This window comes from Excalfactoria chinensis, chromosome 5 (assembly GCF_039878825.1).
Source record: "Excalfactoria chinensis isolate bCotChi1 chromosome 5, bCotChi1.hap2, whole genome shotgun sequence".
Taxonomy (NCBI): Eukaryota; Metazoa; Chordata; class Aves; order Galliformes; family Phasianidae; genus Excalfactoria; species Excalfactoria chinensis.
Genome location: NC_092829.1, coordinates 29,938,822 through 29,956,890, shown reverse-complemented (window position 1 = coordinate 29,956,890; position 18,069 = coordinate 29,938,822). Strand labels below are relative to the sequence as shown.

The window sequence follows — 18,069 nt, the reverse complement described above, 5'->3', positions numbered from 1 at the left end:
AAAGAAAATGTCTTCTTCAAGGAAAAAAGAAAGCAGTGCATGTACCCTCGTAATGAGATTATGGTTTTTAAGCATGCCGAATCCAGCTGAGTGTTTGTTTGCATTTGTAGGCGTGCAGTCAGGATGCTAATAGTTCCCAGTGGGCTTTCCTATGGGCTTCTCAAAATAACCAGGGAACTAACATGCAGCTCTACCGTGAGAGTTGGTTTTGCACATGAGAACATCCAAGAACACTACCTGCTTGCTAGAGGCAACACTGCAGGCTCATCAAATGCTGTATCTCATGCCCCTTGCTGCCGTGCAGTGTCCACAACCAAGAAAGGGAAAGCAGGACTGCAGCCCGGCCCAGGCACTGCCTGTGCACTCAGAGCCCTGTTCCAGACACACCGTCACATTCTTCCCTGCTGACATGATCCAGAGAGCAGAGATGATTTGCAGGATTAAACCAAAATGCTTTCATTGGGCTTCCGGCATGACTTATCTTCATCATTGCCAGTAACTCCAATCCTTGTTACTCTTACACCATTCCAAGACTGCCACCTAAGGAGCATTTTTTCCTGCTCCTTACAGAGCAATTCAAGCATGTAGACACGCTGGGGCTGGTGGTGCTCCTGCGGTACTCCAGCTCTGCTATCTGCACAGAAAGACTCGGGCAGCCGTGCCATTTTGGCACAACGTTGAGAGATAAATCAGATCATCCTTACACCCGAACGCCGTGTTCCGACTTGTAGGCCACGTTTCCCTCCCGACATTTTTAACCACAACTGCCGGGCACCCACACCCCCCCGCAGCAGTTCCCGGCCCCGCAGCCGCCCCTCTCCCCGCGCGGGGCGCCCCCTGGCGCGGTCGTAGCAGCAGCGCCGCCATCCGGGTCGGCACCCCGCAGGCCCGGCACGCAGCGCGGCTGAGCGGAGCGCCGGGGCGCGGCTGGATCCCGCCGCGCGGCACGCTGGGACTTGGAGTCGGACGTCGGCGGTTGCGCAGCATCCGTTGGGGGCGCGCGGCGTTGCTGGTCTCTCGTAGGAACAAGGCAGCCATTGCCGCCGCGGCCGGGAAGAGCGCTCCGTCTCCACACGGCCCGCAGGACTCAGCGCCCGGCGACGGTGAGCGGCGCCGCTCCCGCCCGGCCGAGGGAGGCGCGGGGCGGAGGGCCGGGCGGAGGGTGCCGAGCGGGCTCCTCGAGGCCGGGCCGCGCCGCGGGGCCTCCGCGGGGCGGGGACGGGCCCGGCCTTTCTCGCGGCGCCGCCGGCCGCGGGGGGTTGGGGGGTGGGGAGGAAGGTTGCTGCCGGGAGAGGCCTCGGCGGGAGCGGGCGCTCGAGGAGCGGAGGCGCGGCGCTGGCGGACCGCGAGACCCCCCCCCCCCCCCCCGCACCGCGTCCCTCCGGCTCCTGCGGCGGGGAGGGGCGGCCGATCGCGGCCGGCCGAGGGGAGCGCCGAGCCGGCGACGGGGCGATGGGCCGGGCGGCGCCGCTGGGCGCGAGGAGAGGCCCGTCTGCCTCGGGGCGCGCCGCGGCTCCGGCCTCGCCGCGCGGCCTGACGCGGGCCCGGCCTCCCCCGGTATTTTTCCACTGGTACGTGGTATCGCGTGAGCCGTCATCGGCGAGCGGCCACGGCGCGTCGTGCCGGGAACGACGTGAGAGGCGCTGCGACGCGCGGGTGTCCGTGCCGGCGTCGGACCGCTGTGAACGGCCCGTGTTGGGGCGCGCCGTGCAGGGGCAGACGCGTGTCGCTTCTTGAGCGCTGCCTGTGGGACTTGGTTAGGCAGCCAGCAACATCCGTCCGTCCTCTGAGTCTCGTCTGCTCCGCCCGTTGTTTTCTGGAACTGAAGAAGCGAGCGGTGGTCACGAGGTCACGTTAATCGGACATATCCCTCTTGTTCCTCAAACGAGGGCCGTTGAAAAAATGCCGGTTCTTGCCGTGTGTTCAGGCAGACGGTTACGGTTATGTAAGGGTGGCCTTCCCCTGCTGACCCCGTGTGGAGAGGTGCAGCAGGGACCGAGCTGACCCTGCCTCAGCTGCTGTGAGCCCGAGGGGGATTCCAAAGGGCAGGTCGCCCTCGCAAGGGACCTGTGGACTTGTGGCATGGAGTGCTGTTGTCGCAGGCTGTGCATCCCTGACAGTTCAGACTGATCCGGATTGGTGCAGTCAGCCGTGCTTTAACCCCAGCAGAAGGCCAGTGCCCTCCTTGCTGACACTTCTCCGGCAGCACAGTAAGACAAGTGAATAAGCTAATCATCAGTAGAAGCCTAGTGAATCACGCTAACCCTGAATGGGGTAACCTGGTGTGTCTGCAGGGTGTTCCATCTGCTCTGCAGCCCAGTGTTAAGATACAAGCTCATGCTGTATTTCTTTTCCCTTGTGCTTAAATTCTTTGTGTTTTGTATGACAGCAAGCTCGCCAAGCAAGCCAAATAATTTTCTAGTCACAAGAAATTTCTAAATCACATGGACTTCATATTTGTTCATGTGCTTTCTAGTTGATTTTTAACTAACTATTTGGATCAGCAAACCATTATTACAACAAGAAGGAAGCATACTGCCACATCTGGGGGCCTGAACTGGATCTGCCTTTGTGCTGAAAGATGAGGCAAACAACGTGGCTTGATGTCAAGGCAAACAACGTGGCTTCCACAAGAGATCTCAAATGATCTACCTCGGATCAACAGATAGTTTTCAAAATCTGACTATCCAGAACGGCCTTTCTTTTTGCCATTGTTGAGACCTTGTGACAACTAAATGCTTCGTCATAACTTGAGAGACTGTTAAAAACAGAATTGTCTGATTGGTGCAAATTGAGGTTTAAAAACCAGGTTTTTAACGCAGATACTTTGGAGAAGATACAATCAAATTCCATTTAACCAGGCTTCCTGAGATGTGAATGTGATCTTAGTCACTCTGTTTTAAGTTTGTTAATCTGAGAAGCAATCATGTTTTTATTCTGTAGCATCACACTTAAGATGAGTGGCTGCCGTGTCTTCGTTGGGCACTTAAGCTCACGTGCTCGGGAGCGGGACGTGGAGAAGTTCTTCAAAGGATATGGACGCATACGAGAAATCCATCTAAAAAATGGATTTGGGTTTGTGGTAAGTAATGCCTTGCTTTCTCTTGCTCAGAGGCGCTAACATTGCTAGGCTGGAGTCAAGGAGGGGCAAATACTTGAGGGAATAATAGTTCCGATGGGAAATGGAAGATACCGATGTATCTTCAGAGGACGTGATTAGTTTTCCCCCATTCAGTTGCATTTTTCCTTATTTTCTTCCAGGTTTTGCTCAAAGCCTTGGAAATGTTGTAGCTGCATTAAATGCATTATGAATCCGAATGCATTCTTCTGTGGGATTTAGATTTTATCCCCTATTTCTGAAGACAGTACATATAGTCTGTTACGGTGTCATAAAACCCAACAAAGTCTTGACCTGGAGAAGTTCTCATGCCTTCACTTCTGTTTTCTTTGGTCGTATCTCTTAAGTAATGACCTGACACAAAGCAAGGTAGTTAACTAAGACTATGAGTGTGTAATAGTTGCTTGCTTGCTGGACTTAAGCAGCACAGCTTTGATTGTCATGCAGCTGAAGGTGGGTGTATTCACCATCAGTGTATGTCCATAAAGCATATGTGTCTCTCAGACTACTAAATGAAACCCAAAGTTTCCTGGATCTTACTTCCTACTCTGGATACCTAAAACCATTGTCTGAATCTTTACAGGCTGGCTGTGGATCAGCCTAGTTCTTATCCCCTGAGAATGAGCCATTCTCTGGTGCTGTATTCCAGCTGGGAAGGTTTATGCCTCCCTCATACGGTGACATATGTGCTCTCATGCCCTTCATTCTGCCAAGATAATTTCCTTGTGTGAAGCTATGGGAAAAGAAATAGTCTTTGTCTAATTATGCTTCAAATGAATATTGCATCATAGCTCCTACACACACCAGTTCCTGAGTGCACCATGTTATGAGGCATTTCTTTTTGCTTACTGGCAGTCAGCTACTTTCCTCTTGAAGTCTGGAGGTAGATGGCTGCTCTAAGAGTCGAGCGTGAGTTTATTCAGTGTGTCCTTTCCATGTGCTGCTGTTTCTCTCTTGCCTTTCCCTGAGCGTCTCTCCTTTTCTTTTGGGTAGGGCTGTTGGCTTATTCAGGGATTTTCCCTGAATCTGTTCAAGTGCAGTACATGAGTCAGCTAACCTTCCTTCCTTTCTTCTCTGGATCCCCAGCAGTGGCATTTTCTTTTCAGAACTCAGTGATAAGATTGAGTAATTGTCCCATAACTCTGTCAGAAATGTTAATAGTTCTGATGATGAGGAATATTTTTTTCTTCCATCTGAAAGAAACTTCCCCTAATGTAGCTTGTGCTCTTTGCCTTTTGTCCTGTGCACCCTTGTGACTGTTTAGGTATTGGAAGACTCCGACTAGATCCCCTTTGACCTTTCTTTTCACCAGGCTGAGTGCACACGACTCCCTCAGCCTTTCTACCTTCATAAAATTACCAGCTTTGGTGGCCTTCTGCTGGTCCTGCTCCAATTTTTCAAAGTATTTCATGAACTGGAGAGAGTAGAACTGGACACAACATTCACGTGTGGCCAAATAAATGCCAAGTAGGACAGAAAAACACATCCCTTGATCTGCTAGTGCAGCCCAGGACATGATCTGTTTTTCTTGCTGTGAGGCCATACTGCTGACTCACGCTTTGCTTACACTCCATGAGGATTTCCGTGCCCTTTGCAGCAGAGCTATAACCAAGCCACTCAGACCCCTGCCTATACTTTGTCTTGGGATGAATCTGTCCCAGGTGCATGACTTTATATTTTATCTTTGTTAGGGCTTGCAGTTCTTGTTGGCACAATCTTACAAGCTATCAAAATCTCTCTTTGTGGTGGTTTTTTAGTTTGGCTTATCTATTTCTGCTTCTTGTTTGGTGTCACCCATGAAATTGGTGGGGGTGCATTCATTCTTTCCATCTGGATCTCTGATAAAAACATCGAATAGTATTAGCCCTTGAGATACTCCTGTTGTGGCTGTTCGACTTTTGTTTTGGCTATTTAAAAACCTGCATTTATGAAACCTTTTATATATTAAAAAAATAATAATTCTTATTTAACATTGTTGAGTGTCAAAAGTCCAAAACATATTTTAATCTGAATCATTTCTTGATCTTTGAAACAAATTATATTTGCTTTTTCTGTAGGTTTCAATACAGGATGCTTTCAAATCTCAGGCCATAAAGCTAGTATTTAAAGCTAGATAGACTTGCAGGCATTCAGTGGTTGAGAAACTATCTGTAATGAGTGGGGGATGTAGATACTAACTACTGATGTTCTTAAATGACAGGCCTAAATGATTTTTCTCAAGATAATGCCTGCATCATTCTGCAGGATTGTGCCATGCTTGGTAGTGAAGCAGATTTCAGTGCAAAACAGGGAAGAAAGCTGAAACCATTATTGCTTCTGAAAAGTTGTTTGTAGTTACGCAGATGCTTTCTTCGACTTGAGAAGCTCTTTCTCTGCTGTTTATTGCTCTTGAGCTGCAGATCTGTGATTTTTTTTCCATCTGTTATGTTCTGTTGGTTTAAGCAATCCCTATCCAACTGTTTGTTCTTATGGTTTTCTTTCCTCCCTTTTTCCCTTGTCCTCATACGGTGTTACCACAGTTGCTCAGCCACACGATTAACCCACCTGAGAAGTAGATATATTTGAAAAATAACCATCTTTTCAGCTCCACCTCCTGCAGCAAGTGTGCAGTTTTTCATCTGGATAGGTTTCTTGACCTAGTTTCCTGCAGAGCAGTACAAACAGCCTTGCCAAGAACCAGTGGGCTGGATAGTGGGCAAGGTCTACTCAAGCTGACTAAAGCAGCACTGCTGCCAAAAGTGAAGCAGCAGATTCCATTGCAACAGTCAAGGGAATTGCACATTGCAGCTGATCCAGACTAGCTGATTGCCAGTATTGAAGAGGGATTCGTCTTTCTTACTCTTCTTACACAAGAACCATTTTTCCAGGTCAGTGGGCTGAATTAGCTTAGGAGAAAATCAGAAGGAAATAAAGAAAATCTTTATTCCTGGCTTACTGTTTCTTTGCCGGTTCAGTAAGAATACTTAAGAAGGTTTTGGAAGCATGCAGTTCTTCTGCTTTTGGCTGCAATTGGATCAGCTCAGGTTGTTATATAGTACTTCCCTGCATGCGGGTCTGATTTAAAACTCTAGCCCTTAAGATCCCCTTGCTCCTGCCCAAAAATGTATTTTAGATATTTCTGTAATAAACCAAATGTTTTAATTTATTTTACGTAGATCCCACAAATAGTTGTACTGAAATAACTTACTGAGGCAAAACAAGTGTGTAGGGTGGAGGCAGAAGAAATAGTTGTAGATGGGAACATCTTTGAGTTTTCAGTTGTAAATGTACTTGGAGTCCACTTCTTTGTTCAAAGCTCTTGCTGCTGAAGTCCAACATGTATTAAAAAAGCGTATTTTCTAGTATACTATGAGAGGAAAATGGTTGTTTATTCCCATGTCTTTTGTAGGAGTTTGAAGACCACAGGGATGCTGATGATGCAATTTATGAACTGAATGGAAAAGAGTTGTGTGATGAAAGGTAAGCTTCACTATTTTCCAATAAGCTTTTTGCATCTAGGTATAGCACATTAGCTCCTGCTCACACCTGTTTGTTGTGGCTCTAAGATGGAATACACCTTCCATAACTGTATCTGAAAAGATTCATTTGAATCTGTTGACTTCAGAGAAGAAGTTGATGGTAACCCTTTGGAGGGTTGCCCTTTGGCAGCTAGGCAAACAGTGATTATATGTACGTTGCTCGAAAAGTAATGCCTCCTATGTATTTCCATGGAAACTACAGCAGATACAAAGAGCACAATAATGCTATTTAATAGAGCAAGTTCTCAGCTACAAAGCATTGTTTTCTGGCATAGTCATGACCGCTAGCTGTGTATTTTTACCAGTGTTTAACAAGAAACTGCATGTGATGCTTGCAAAAATCTGCATCAGCAGAGGTGACCCGCTGTCACCACTGCTGAAATGCACTGCCCACTGCCTCACTGTGCTCGCATCCACTGGTTGATCTCCATAAATGTTCAGCAAGCATTGATGAGTACCAGCGGATGCAATTTTTTCTGCATGGAGGAATTCAGTGACAATTTTTGCTTCATCCGCATGTCCATGTCAAGCGCCATTTTGTCAGGCTGCTCCTCTGCTGCCATCTGTCACACAGCAACAACACGGAATGGAATATTGGTGGGAAGGTTCAGCCTCTGCTGCCATACTACCATCTGCCTCTCATGTTGCGAGCTGACATCATTAAGCAGGAGGCATTACTTTCAGCGCAGCCCTTGATGTTATGCTAACTTTTGTTTTGATTGTGGTAGCTGTTTTTAGGTTATTAGGCCACCGTAGCTCTTTTTGCTACCTTTTTCACTCTGTGATTAATTCTGGGCTCTGTTTCAATTAAATTTGGCAAATCAACCTAAATTACAGACCCATGACCATTTTCATGAAAGTCTGAGGGCAGGGGAACACTATTATTCTGCCTCTTTAAGGGAGGCTGATGACTGTATTATTAAGAATTGCTTGTCAGGGCAAGATGCTTCTTGTTTGTTTACATGTGCTTCCAGTTAGGAAATATTTCAGTCAGCATCAAAAACTTACAAGTATGCATTTTGTTTTTGTTTTTTTTTGTTTGTTCTGTTGCTGTCATAAGGGTCACGATTGAGCACGCTCGAGCCAGAAGAGGAAGGGGCAGATTCGCACAGCGGTTCAGTTATTACTCGCAGAGTGGATCTAGGTAGGTGGTCTGTACTGTTTCCTCAAGCAGAAGAAGTGTACTGCAGTGCTATTTTGTATTGGTGGCCAGAGCTAGGGATCCAGCCCTGTTTTCCTTGTGTTGATTCATGGAAAAGATTTTATATTCTCCAACGTTGGAGATGCCTTACTTCCTCTGGCTGAGGAGAATGTGGTCTTTAAAGCGGTTTAACTGGCTCAATGAAGATTCACAAACATCTTTGGAAAAGCTCCCTCTCCATGTTTGTGGGCACTGCATTAGTCTCACGTCCTACTGTAGTGTGTGTAAATGCTGTGAAGGGATAATGCTGCACTTGAGTTGGCTGACTTAATAATAAATTGAGGAAAATGCCAGAGCTGCTCTATCGAGGCTTCTGTTGTTAAAATGAGCTTATAGGCTAAGTAGAATGATTTAAAGCGATAGTTCACCAAGGTACTTACTGTCTAACCAAGCTGTCACATTTCCAATTATGTGGTTATCAAAATGCTTACTTTGGCACAACATACAAAAGGAATGGCATTTCAGAAGCAAGACCAGGTTTCAAGATAATTAGCACATGCAGAAGCGTTTAAATACCACGTTTGGTGTCTGGACAGGTTCCCTACTGAAGGAGAGCCTCTGGTCAACAGGGAATCTGAGAAATAGATATAGCTCATATCTGGAATACCTGTCATGGACACAGAGTATTCGTGGAAGTGTTTACTCTCAGTGAATTGAGCCAGTTGTGCCATGTTGCAGTGGATTTTGTGACACTCATCAGATTCACATGTATTCCACAGAAGAGCTGCACTTCGCATGTCTGTGCTTTATGGCTGCCCATCTGAAGTAAATATGCATGAATTAATTTACTCTGTAAAAACACTTGTAGCTATGGTCTACGCGGAGTAATCTGAAAGATTTAACTGGCAGAAACCTCTGCGTTTCTTTTAAAGGCAGCAAGTTACAAATCAGTGTCTGGAACATCTAATTTGCATATGCGACTATGCTAATTAGATTGTTTTTTCTTCAGTGGCAGTAACCTTGATGCGGTATAATTGTTTGGAGGTCTAGGCTAAAAGTGGACTTTTAAAGTAGGAAGTGTGTACGGGCATCTGACGTTGTAGTCATGTTCGTGGTGTCAGACTGCCGCTGCCAGACAGGAAGAGGCTTTGGTTTACAATAATGGAAAGATGAGACTCAGCCTGCCAGTTTTGGGACTCTGGGACCTCTGTTTAAATGCCCTGAAGATCTGGATGTTCTGAAAAAAATTGGGACACTTTGAGGTATGCGCTGAAATGAAATTGCCTATGCTTCAGTGTACGGATCCATGTACATGATTTAGGATTGTGTTTGTTGGGGAGGAGAAGAACAATTTGCTTTAAGGTCAGTGTTCTCAATTCTTTTGTATGTAGTTGTGTAATTGTTAGAATTCTGCATTACTTATCAAAAGGCTGGTGTACATTTGCCATAGCTCCCAGATCCATTTGGATTCAGAATGACTAGGATGTGGTCAACAATGACCTGCAGACACCTCCAGATGTCTTGCTGTTCTTCTCTGAATATTTTTAAGCCATGTTTTTGTTTTTGAGAGGGGTGTCTAAATGTGGAGCTATGAGAGATGGTTTAGTAGCTTGTGGTGGCAACAGTAATGGGAGGATGGTTGGACTGGGTGATCTTGTAGGTCCTTTCCAACCTTGTGATTCTATGATTCTATGAGGGTCCTTACAAGTATTTCAACCCACAAGAACACTTGAGTGTAGGTCATGGTGGCATTCATAACTGTTCACAATTGACTTGATATTTAGGAACACAAATTAAGATGCCTATTTCTCTTTAAAGTACTTTTCTTTTGCTATGCTCTTATTTCAGTATATCTAGAAAAATGACAGCTATATTGACTATATCCGTATAAAATTAATCATCAAAGTCCTTTTTATTCCCCTAGTTACTGTTCTGTTCTTTCTTGTAGTGGGCTCTTAGTTATGTTCTTGATTAGGGAGAATCAAATCTGCAGTCCAGCAACAAGGGAGATGTTTGACTCAAATCTTGCAGCGCAGTGCAGAAAACGTTTAATGTCTGAAGTTCTGAATTCCTTACCCTGAAGGTTTGTTTGTTTTCTCTCTGAACTCTTCTAGCCGGTATGGACCCCCTGTTCGTACTGAACACAGGATCATAGTGGAAAACCTTTCATCCCGTATTAGCTGGCAGGTGAGTTATCGTCTTACCTTCTTTTTTTTACACTTTATTTTCCTACCCTGTAAGTTACTGCTCTCAGCTGATGTTTTTATTAAAGCCATCATAAATATTCATCAGAAATAAGAAGTAGGCAAAAAAATCAGTGATAAAGTCAGTATTCAAACACTTAAACAAGGCTTGAGTTTCATAGCTTTGTAAATAGTTCAGCGTACAGATTTTATAGTTGAATCTATTCGTGTTTACTCATATTTACCAACTGCTAGAACTTGGACAGACTTTAGAATTTTTCTGAATTACTGAAGAATGACATCTATTGAAACCATGTCATCCTTTTGTCTTGTTCTATCTGGAGGCACATGCCTTTGTTCTGAATGAAATTTATGGCCATCTGTTTTACAAATTATCTTAAGAAATCTGCTATGTAAAGTGTGCTTTCTGTAGATACTAAAAATAATCTCAGTAATCATCTTTTGCAGCTTTCTTACCACTTTTCTATTGTCTTCCCTTTTGCTATTGGGTTTTGGTTTTCTTTTGGCTGGCTTTTAGACAGAATAACTGCATGATCAATTTCTTCCACTTGTTCTACATAGCATGCAGTCTATATAGAAAGTGTAGTTTTTAAGGACATACCAACAGATGCTGTTTACAAAAGGTGAATGACAAGTGCATTTCGGTCTTGTTCATTAACCTTTATATCCTCTGACTAAACAGACCTAAATAGTGTGCTGACAAACGTGGTAGGAAGTGTTGAGTGCTCCAGGACTTGGTCTTGCAGGGAGGTCCCCGTGAGGAGGCCATTTTGTTGCCTGGAGCGCTGCTGATGTGTGCCATAAGAGCTTGGGTACAGATAAATGGCAAAACTAGGTTTGTTCTTCTGCATGATAGATTCAAAAAGCTTGTAATTATACAGTTGTGTTATGCACCAAGTAACTGAAAAGACAACTTCTGAGTTGATGTAACAAGTAAGTGAATCCAGTCAAAATTACTTCTGAGTATTCTATACAGTTATGCATGTGAGTTTTTATTAAGCAAACCAACAAAACAACATTTGGAAATGCAAGTAGGGACTGAAGGACTAAGCTAGAATGGAGTGTTAGAGAGTAAATCCTGTAGTGCTTTTAACTGTATAACTTGGAAAAAAATGAACTCTTTTGTAACTTTCTTTTACTTATAAATATTTATAATGGCTTTATGTATACTTAGTGTTTTAGACTGGAGTTCACCCAATCCAGATTTCATAGTAATGATTCTGTAGGACTTAAAATAAATGTTTTAATGAATGTTTTATATATATGTTATGTTAAGAGACTTTACTTCTTAATATCTGCCTAGAGGTTGTTTGAACCTAAAATGCATGTGCCTTGTTTTGTTTTGAAGCTGTATTGTTTTCCTACTGACTGTAGCCTTTTAACGTCTTTTAGCTCTGCTACTTACACAACAGATTCAAGTACGTAATACATTAACAGTAGGAGCATTCTTATTCCTTTCTAACCCCTGAGCTTCTGGCAGCCACAACTGATATGGAACCAGGCTTTAAAACTTACGTGCGTGGTTTCACCTTTGGTGTGTGCAGATCCCCTTGCTTAGAGAACTTCTGTCTCCTTCAAGAATTTCTGTGTTGAGATATTAAAAAGCAAAACAGCAAAACATCACTGCAAAAAAAACCAGCTTCAGACCAGCTTCTCTGAACTGTTGACTATCGTGTCAGTAGGTAATTTCATACATAGTAGATTGTTCTGTCAGAATTTGCCTTATTTTAGTAAGTGCATTTCTGCGTGTTCAGAGCTTCCCAATGGCTCTCATTTGTTTTTCTGCATCTGTCTATTTTCAAGCAGTTGGGAAAATTAGATCTGTGTTATGTAAGGATGTAAATTTAATATCTGCACTTCCTATTTATGGTTGTCCTACATTTATTTTCTTTTGATGCTAAGGACAACAGGGTGTTCTTGTGCTGTTTAAGGTGAACCAGAGCAATAAACTTAGGATAAAATTTGGCTGCTCCATTATTGCTTTTTGTTGTTGCTAAATAAAACTAGATAATGTTAAAATATTCCCCTTATAATAGCAGATATCCTATGGATCTTACACACTAATCTCTTCTGAGTAACAATTTTGGCATCTTAATCATACTGACGTTGCTATCACAAACGACAATTCAAGATGATGCTCTTTAGGATTCCACATATTGTGCCAATTCTGGCAAAAGGGGGCCCCCATTTTAAAAACTAATATTTTGAAACTAGAAAATAAAGATGTAGTTACACATTTTTAAACTCTCTCTTGATTGACTGGTGTTGGTCTGCTTAAACCTTCATTGACTTCAGCAGAGCCAAAATTTCTTTGTTATAAGCACACGTGAAACAAGGAAAATATCTGCTGGTTTGCTTGTGCCAGTTTTTAAAGCTGAACTATTGAATTCTAATTAAAAAGATGAGCTAAAACTGAGCCTTCCTATATCCTGTGGCAAATATTCTGAAGTTTCTCCTGACTATTTGTTTTCTAGTCTTTTCTTCCTCAAGCATATTTCTAACCAAGCGTGTTTTGAACCTTTTCTAACAACCTTGATTTGGTTAACCCTCATTTTTCTTGTGTGGAGGAGAAAGAACCAAAGATTTGGGGGTTTTCTAGTGGCTGAAATTAGGGTTTGGCCTGTTCTGAATTTTCCTTTTGGTTCCTATGACACTCCTGTTTTTTGGCGATCTAGATCTTGGTTTGCCTGGGTTTGATCTCGATTGGCTAGCGCAGATCATCCTCGGGTTCTTTAGCCACTTCTGGAGACTATGTCCAGTGCTTTCAGGGCCTCTGGTACCTCCGTGAAGCATATTGCTATGAGCCATCAGTCTGCCTTTCTCATGTAAGAGTTCCTCTTGGCCAGCTAGGTATTGGACAAACAACTCTTTGCTTAAGGTACCTTATATCATCTGCCACTTGTGGTGAGCTGCGGTAAGTAGTCTGGGACTGTCAAATACCAGATACAGTTTGGCAACAGTACTGTTTTAAGTTACACAAATGTTTAGATTTTTTGTGACCTTTTATTTTTGTGCTTTATGCTACTGTGGAGCAAGTAATGTCATACTGCCTGCAGTTCAGCTTCTGTTAAGTGTTAGGGTGTCTATTGACATGGCACTGTAGTGTGTCAGAATATTGGAGTGACATTTAAGGAAAGAAATCCTCATGTGAAGTTATTATTTGTATTCTAGTTAAACCTATTTGTATTTAATTTTACTGTGAGGTTGGGGGAGGAGATCATATAGAATGAATTTGTCTAAATGTATTAAATTGTCATTTAGCTGGGTTGTTTGTTCTCAGAGTGAAAACTTGAAATTTAGTACTGTGTTGCTTTCTGTCAGGTGTACGTCTGATACAATGTACATGTCGGTGTTTTAAATATTGCCCTATTTCTGTAACAGCTCTTTATGTGATGCGGGATTATTTTAAAAGCACAATTTTATTCTGCATAGTTGTGAGTGAGGGATTCTTTCTGTATATACCTGCTGTTACACAGGCTGAGTCTCAGAAACTGATTTTTCTAATACATAAATAGAGAAAGTAAAGCATTATGCAGTTTTTGAGAAGGAAGTTCTAAGAGGATATTTATTATCTGTTGCTAGCTGACTTTTGTGTCCTGTTTAAGGCTGAAATGTTAACTTTTGCTGCAGGACTTGAAAGATGTCATGAGAAAAGCAGGGGAGGTCACCTATGTGGACGCACACAGAAACAACAGGAATGAAGGGTAAGTTCATGTTTGTCTATAAATGTATACAAAAACAGAAACTGTTGAAAGCAAGTTCCTATAGCACAAAAAGAAACAAAACGTAAATACGTAGTCTGGCTTAAACTGGCTGAAACTTCTCCAATTAAAAATGATAAACCTGTCAGTAAATAGGAGTTCAGAAATAGTGCTGAACTCTGTCTATCTTGAGAATGAAGCCAATTTCAGAACAGAAAGAGAAGGGAGAAAAGTCAACCATTGTGTTTTGTAGTCTTAGCCACCTATGTATAATCATTTATTAACTAATTCTGATATCTGAGACAAAAGTATCAACCAGTATCTTGCACTGTTTCAGCAGCCAGAACTGTGGGAAATGAACATAAGCAAGAAAAAGAGATGGGAAAAAAGAAGAGATTCTTTTTTTCACTGTTAAAAATCTGAATAGAGCAGCAGGCTTTGTGAGTTTTTATTCCTTGGAGAGCTTTAAAATGCAGTTTGGTGGAGGACTGAAAGGTATTTCCACAGCTGATGCAGTTTTCATTCGCTTCTTGGATTTTTATCACATTGCTGCAGGTTAAGAGTTACAGTAATGTCTGAGAAGATTTGAAAGGTATGAATATGTATGTATAGGATGGTTAGGGTTATATTTCCCTGTCTTCAAGTTAAAAAATAGCTTTGAGAAGATCAAACATCAAACTGTGAATCAACAGTATTTAAAAAGCCTACGCTTATTCTCCTTGCTTTTTCAGTTGCTTTTTTTCAGTTTCTTTTTTTTCCTCTCTTTCTTTATGGTCTACAGGGTTGTGGAATTTGCATCTTACAGTGATATGAAGAGTGCACTGGAAAAACTGGATGGCACTGAGCTGAATGGACGCAGAATTAAACTGATTGAGGATCACAGGAGGCATAGGTGTGTAGCCTGACTAGATAATATTCTGCTGAGGGCAAGGATTGGGGTTATTTTAACGCCAAGGTTTAATTATCTATTTCTTTAGCCCCAAGCTAGATACCACAGCAGAGAACCACTTTCTAGCAGTGTAAATAGATTTACATAAGAACTGAGTTGCTGAAAATAGGCTACATAGAACCCTTAAGGATGAGAGTAAGATTTAAAAAAATAAAACATAGTATTTAAATAAAAAGATTAAAAGCTGTGAATTTGGGCATTAAAATCCTTTTAACTGATTAGGAAGCTGCTTCACAGACCTGTGAAATGCCTCTCAGATTGTTGTGAGAAGCCCTCTGCTCATGAGAATAACAGAGAACATTTGCTTCCATGAATTATTGCCAAAAGAGCTCTGCCATTTCGTCGTAAAAAAACCCAAACAGATTAGCTTTGTCTCTTTAATTAAGTCTCTTAAATATATTTATTTATTTATTTATTTATTTATTTTCATGAAAAAGAGGGATTGTGGTAAACTTTTGAGCCTTAAGGTGTGGTGGTGTTGGTGCCTTCAGAGATGTTTTTAACACTGTGGAAAAAATGCTGAGCAGTTTACACAGAGGTTTCTAGAAAGAATGAATACCACAGATATGAATTCTCATTTCTTTACTTTTGTTGATAAACGGCTAAAAATTGTTTGTCTGCTCCAGGAGAACAGGAGGGAAGAGAGTAGGAGGGTAGAAAGGGAGGAAGGCCGGCACCTTTCATTAAGCAGTTATTTTGTCAGGGTAGCAGAGAATGTTAAGACTAGCAGTTTCTGCTGTCCTTGGCCTAAGAAGATACTGTTTGACAGAACACAATAGAAACTTAACTGTTCTCTGAAGTAACTGCATGCAGTTCATAGTATGTTCAGATGTTCAGCTGGAAACACTGTGTGTACAAAGCAGCTGAGAATTAAAACGGATGTTGAATATTTTAAACTTAGTGGGACATGAGACTACAGCTTTTAATTATGTTTTTGTAGAAGCAGATCTCGATCAAGGAGTTACTCAAGATCTCGCAGCAAGTCCAAGTCTACAGGATCTTCTAGATCATACAGCCGGTCCAGGTCCAGGTCCAGATCAAGGTCCAGATCCAGGTCCAGGTCCAGGTCTCGCTCTCGATCCCGGTCCCGCTCCCGGTCTCGTTCTCGCAGCCGTACACCTAAAAAGAGCTACTCCCAGAAGAGTCACCGCTCCAGCTTGCCAGCTTCTTCCCCATCTCCCTCTTCTTCTAAAAGAAAATCTCGTTCTAGGTCGAGCTCTGCTCACAGCCGTAGTTAACCTGCTCTTAGAGATGTATTAATACATTTAATTTGATTCAAGTTTCTTGAAGACTTGAGACAAATTACACATGAGAACTGGGAGGGGAAGAGTTAACGTGATGGAAAGGTAACCTCCTTTTACATTGCCAAAGTGCCTGTCATCAAATAGGCCGTCTCTGCGAGGAGGGGCTGTCAGCTTTCTCCTTTCAGTGAAGTCTGGAGTGGGAAGTCTTTTTTTGTTGTTTATTTTTCCTGCTATTAGTAAACGTTTCTATTATAGATATATTACGTACACATAATGCTGAGGTAATGGGATGAGACAATGCGCTGCTTTCACCCTCTCCTGCCCCCAGATTCCCCTCCACCTTCAAGGCCTTTGACTTCCAGAATAGTATGTTATCTTTTGTCCTTGATACGGAGTCCAAGAACAGGAAGTATACATTTTATTCCTTAAAGTTCTGTGGCTACTTTTCTGTGCGAGTATGAATGGACCAGCTGAATTTAGTTTAGAGTTCACTTTTTTTCCCCCATTGCTTGGCTTAAGAGGCTGTTTAAGTTCCAGCTTTAATTGACCTTGGTAATATGCTTAATTTGCAACAGACTTTCAGGAATACACCTTGGCCAGTTGAGTATTGTACGTTTGGCTAGTGAATCAATACAGTGCTAACCAGTAATAAAAGCTGGATTTTCCTGTTATAATGAGTCATACCATCCAGGTGTCAGGATTATTGCGGATCCATTATACTAATTTTCCAGTAATTCACTAGTATGTGATATTGTATGTAGAGGCCTTATTTGACAGGTGACTCCATAAAACTGCACAGAAATGTCAATATGCATGTCCATGTTTTTAATGTTGATAAAAGTGGCATAGTTTTCATACCAAGAAGTATGATACTGAGTATTGTGTGTATGACTAGCAATAGTCTCGATGGAACAGAAAGTTATTTTAGTAAAGAACGGCAGCAAAAAATCCCAGGTAAAGCATAGTCAGTTGTGACAGTAAAAGTTAATCATGTGAAAGGTTAAGGATAATTCCTTTAAATCTCCTGAATGCACAGTTGTTTTGATTAATAGAAATTTCCACTGTTTGTTCTTATAATTTGGAATAAGATTTTTTTAACTTCTGGATTGTTAAAGAAGGGAAACGTTTTTGGAAAAAATACGTGTAAATTAAACTCAGAAGTCTTACGTGTGTTGAAATGTACCAATCCTAGTAAAATAAAACCTTTTTCTGGCTTATGTTACAATGTTGTGTAGTGCTGTTACTTGGTAGCAGACTTGGGGGCATGATCAGGAGGAGACCCATTTGAAGGTGTATCCTTGCAGAAACAAATGAAATGTAACCTGGAACCCAGTTACCACATGTAAGTAATCAGATCCTTCCATTGTATTGCGGCCATCAGTAGCTCAGAAACTAATTTGAATTGATAGCAAATAATGGTATCTCTGCTGTCCTTGCAGATGTGTTTGTGTGGTTGACTTTGTCCACCAATTCAGCAGAAGGACCAACAGCCAGTTGTGGAAAAGAGACCGGAATTCGCCTGTAAGTAAAACCACTTGAAATATTTGAAATGCATTTCCAGGAATTCTTTTATTACCTATGCTACGTTTCTTTAGCTAAGGCTTCAACACAGATACTCTTAATATAGCAAGCTACTGCTCGTGATGTTTGCATGTTTAGCATATTGCTATGAATGCTGACACTTCAGAAAAACAGAATGAACAAGTAAGAATTACTTTGTGAAGGAGTTCCACATTGTGTTGCTGCTGGGAAAGCTGGGATATGCTCAGTTGTCTTTAAGTGTCGGTGTTGCTTGCTCTGTTAAGTTTGTGGCCTTGCCAAAAACATTCTAGAATGTCCATTGCCCAGCCAAGGGTCTTTTGAGATCAGCAAGCACAGCAGTGGAGATCTTGAGTGATAGTGGTTGGCAGGTGAGAAAAGCAAAACAAGTGGTGGTTGTTGAGGATGCTGACCTGTAGTTGAAAAGCGAGATGGCGGGAGCAGGCTGGGAATGTGCCTGCAGCCAAGGCCAGAATTCCTCATTGAACTGGCTCATCTGCCTTGTGCCATCTAGTGGCTGAACTTGCTACCACTGCTTGTGGAGTCATGGAATGGTCATGGAAGGGTTCTGGTTCTCAGAGGAAAAAAAAAGTTTATGTGAAATGGAAATGTGCTTCAGAGTGAGGAGAAATGCACAAAATAGGTTACCAGATAT

General features: G+C 42.4%; 1 protein-coding gene across 1 annotated transcript; it reads left to right on the top strand.

Moving 5' to 3' along the window:
- The first annotated feature begins 952 nt into the window (after window positions 1-952).
- Window positions 953-17,100, top strand: LOC140252588 (serine/arginine-rich splicing factor 5-like). The gene is made up of 8 exons (XM_072337455.1): window positions 953-1,103; window positions 2,944-3,082; window positions 6,507-6,577; window positions 7,697-7,780; window positions 9,892-9,964; window positions 13,612-13,685; window positions 14,464-14,574; window positions 15,572-17,100. The coding sequence occupies exons 2-8, from the start codon at window positions 2,957-2,959 to the stop codon at window positions 15,867-15,869; spliced, it is 837 nt and encodes a 278-aa protein (XP_072193556.1). The 5' UTR covers window positions 953-1,103; window positions 2,944-2,956; the 3' UTR covers window positions 15,870-17,100.
- Window positions 17,101-18,069: the final 969 nt, after the last annotated feature.

Bases quoted from the DNA above. Each gene is read 5' to 3' on its own strand.
- LOC140252588 (XM_072337455.1), top strand. From the start codon at position 2,957: ATGAGTGGCTGCCGTGTCTTCGTTGGGCACTTAAGCTCACGTGCTCGG. The intron at 13,686-14,463 runs GTAAGTTCATGT...TATGGTCTACAG, and splicing joins AGAAACAACAGGAATGAAGG to GGTTGTGGAATTTGCATCTT. The intron at 14,575-15,571 runs GTGTGTAGCCTG...ATGTTTTTGTAG, and splicing joins GAGGATCACAGGAGGCATAG to AAGCAGATCTCGATCAAGGA.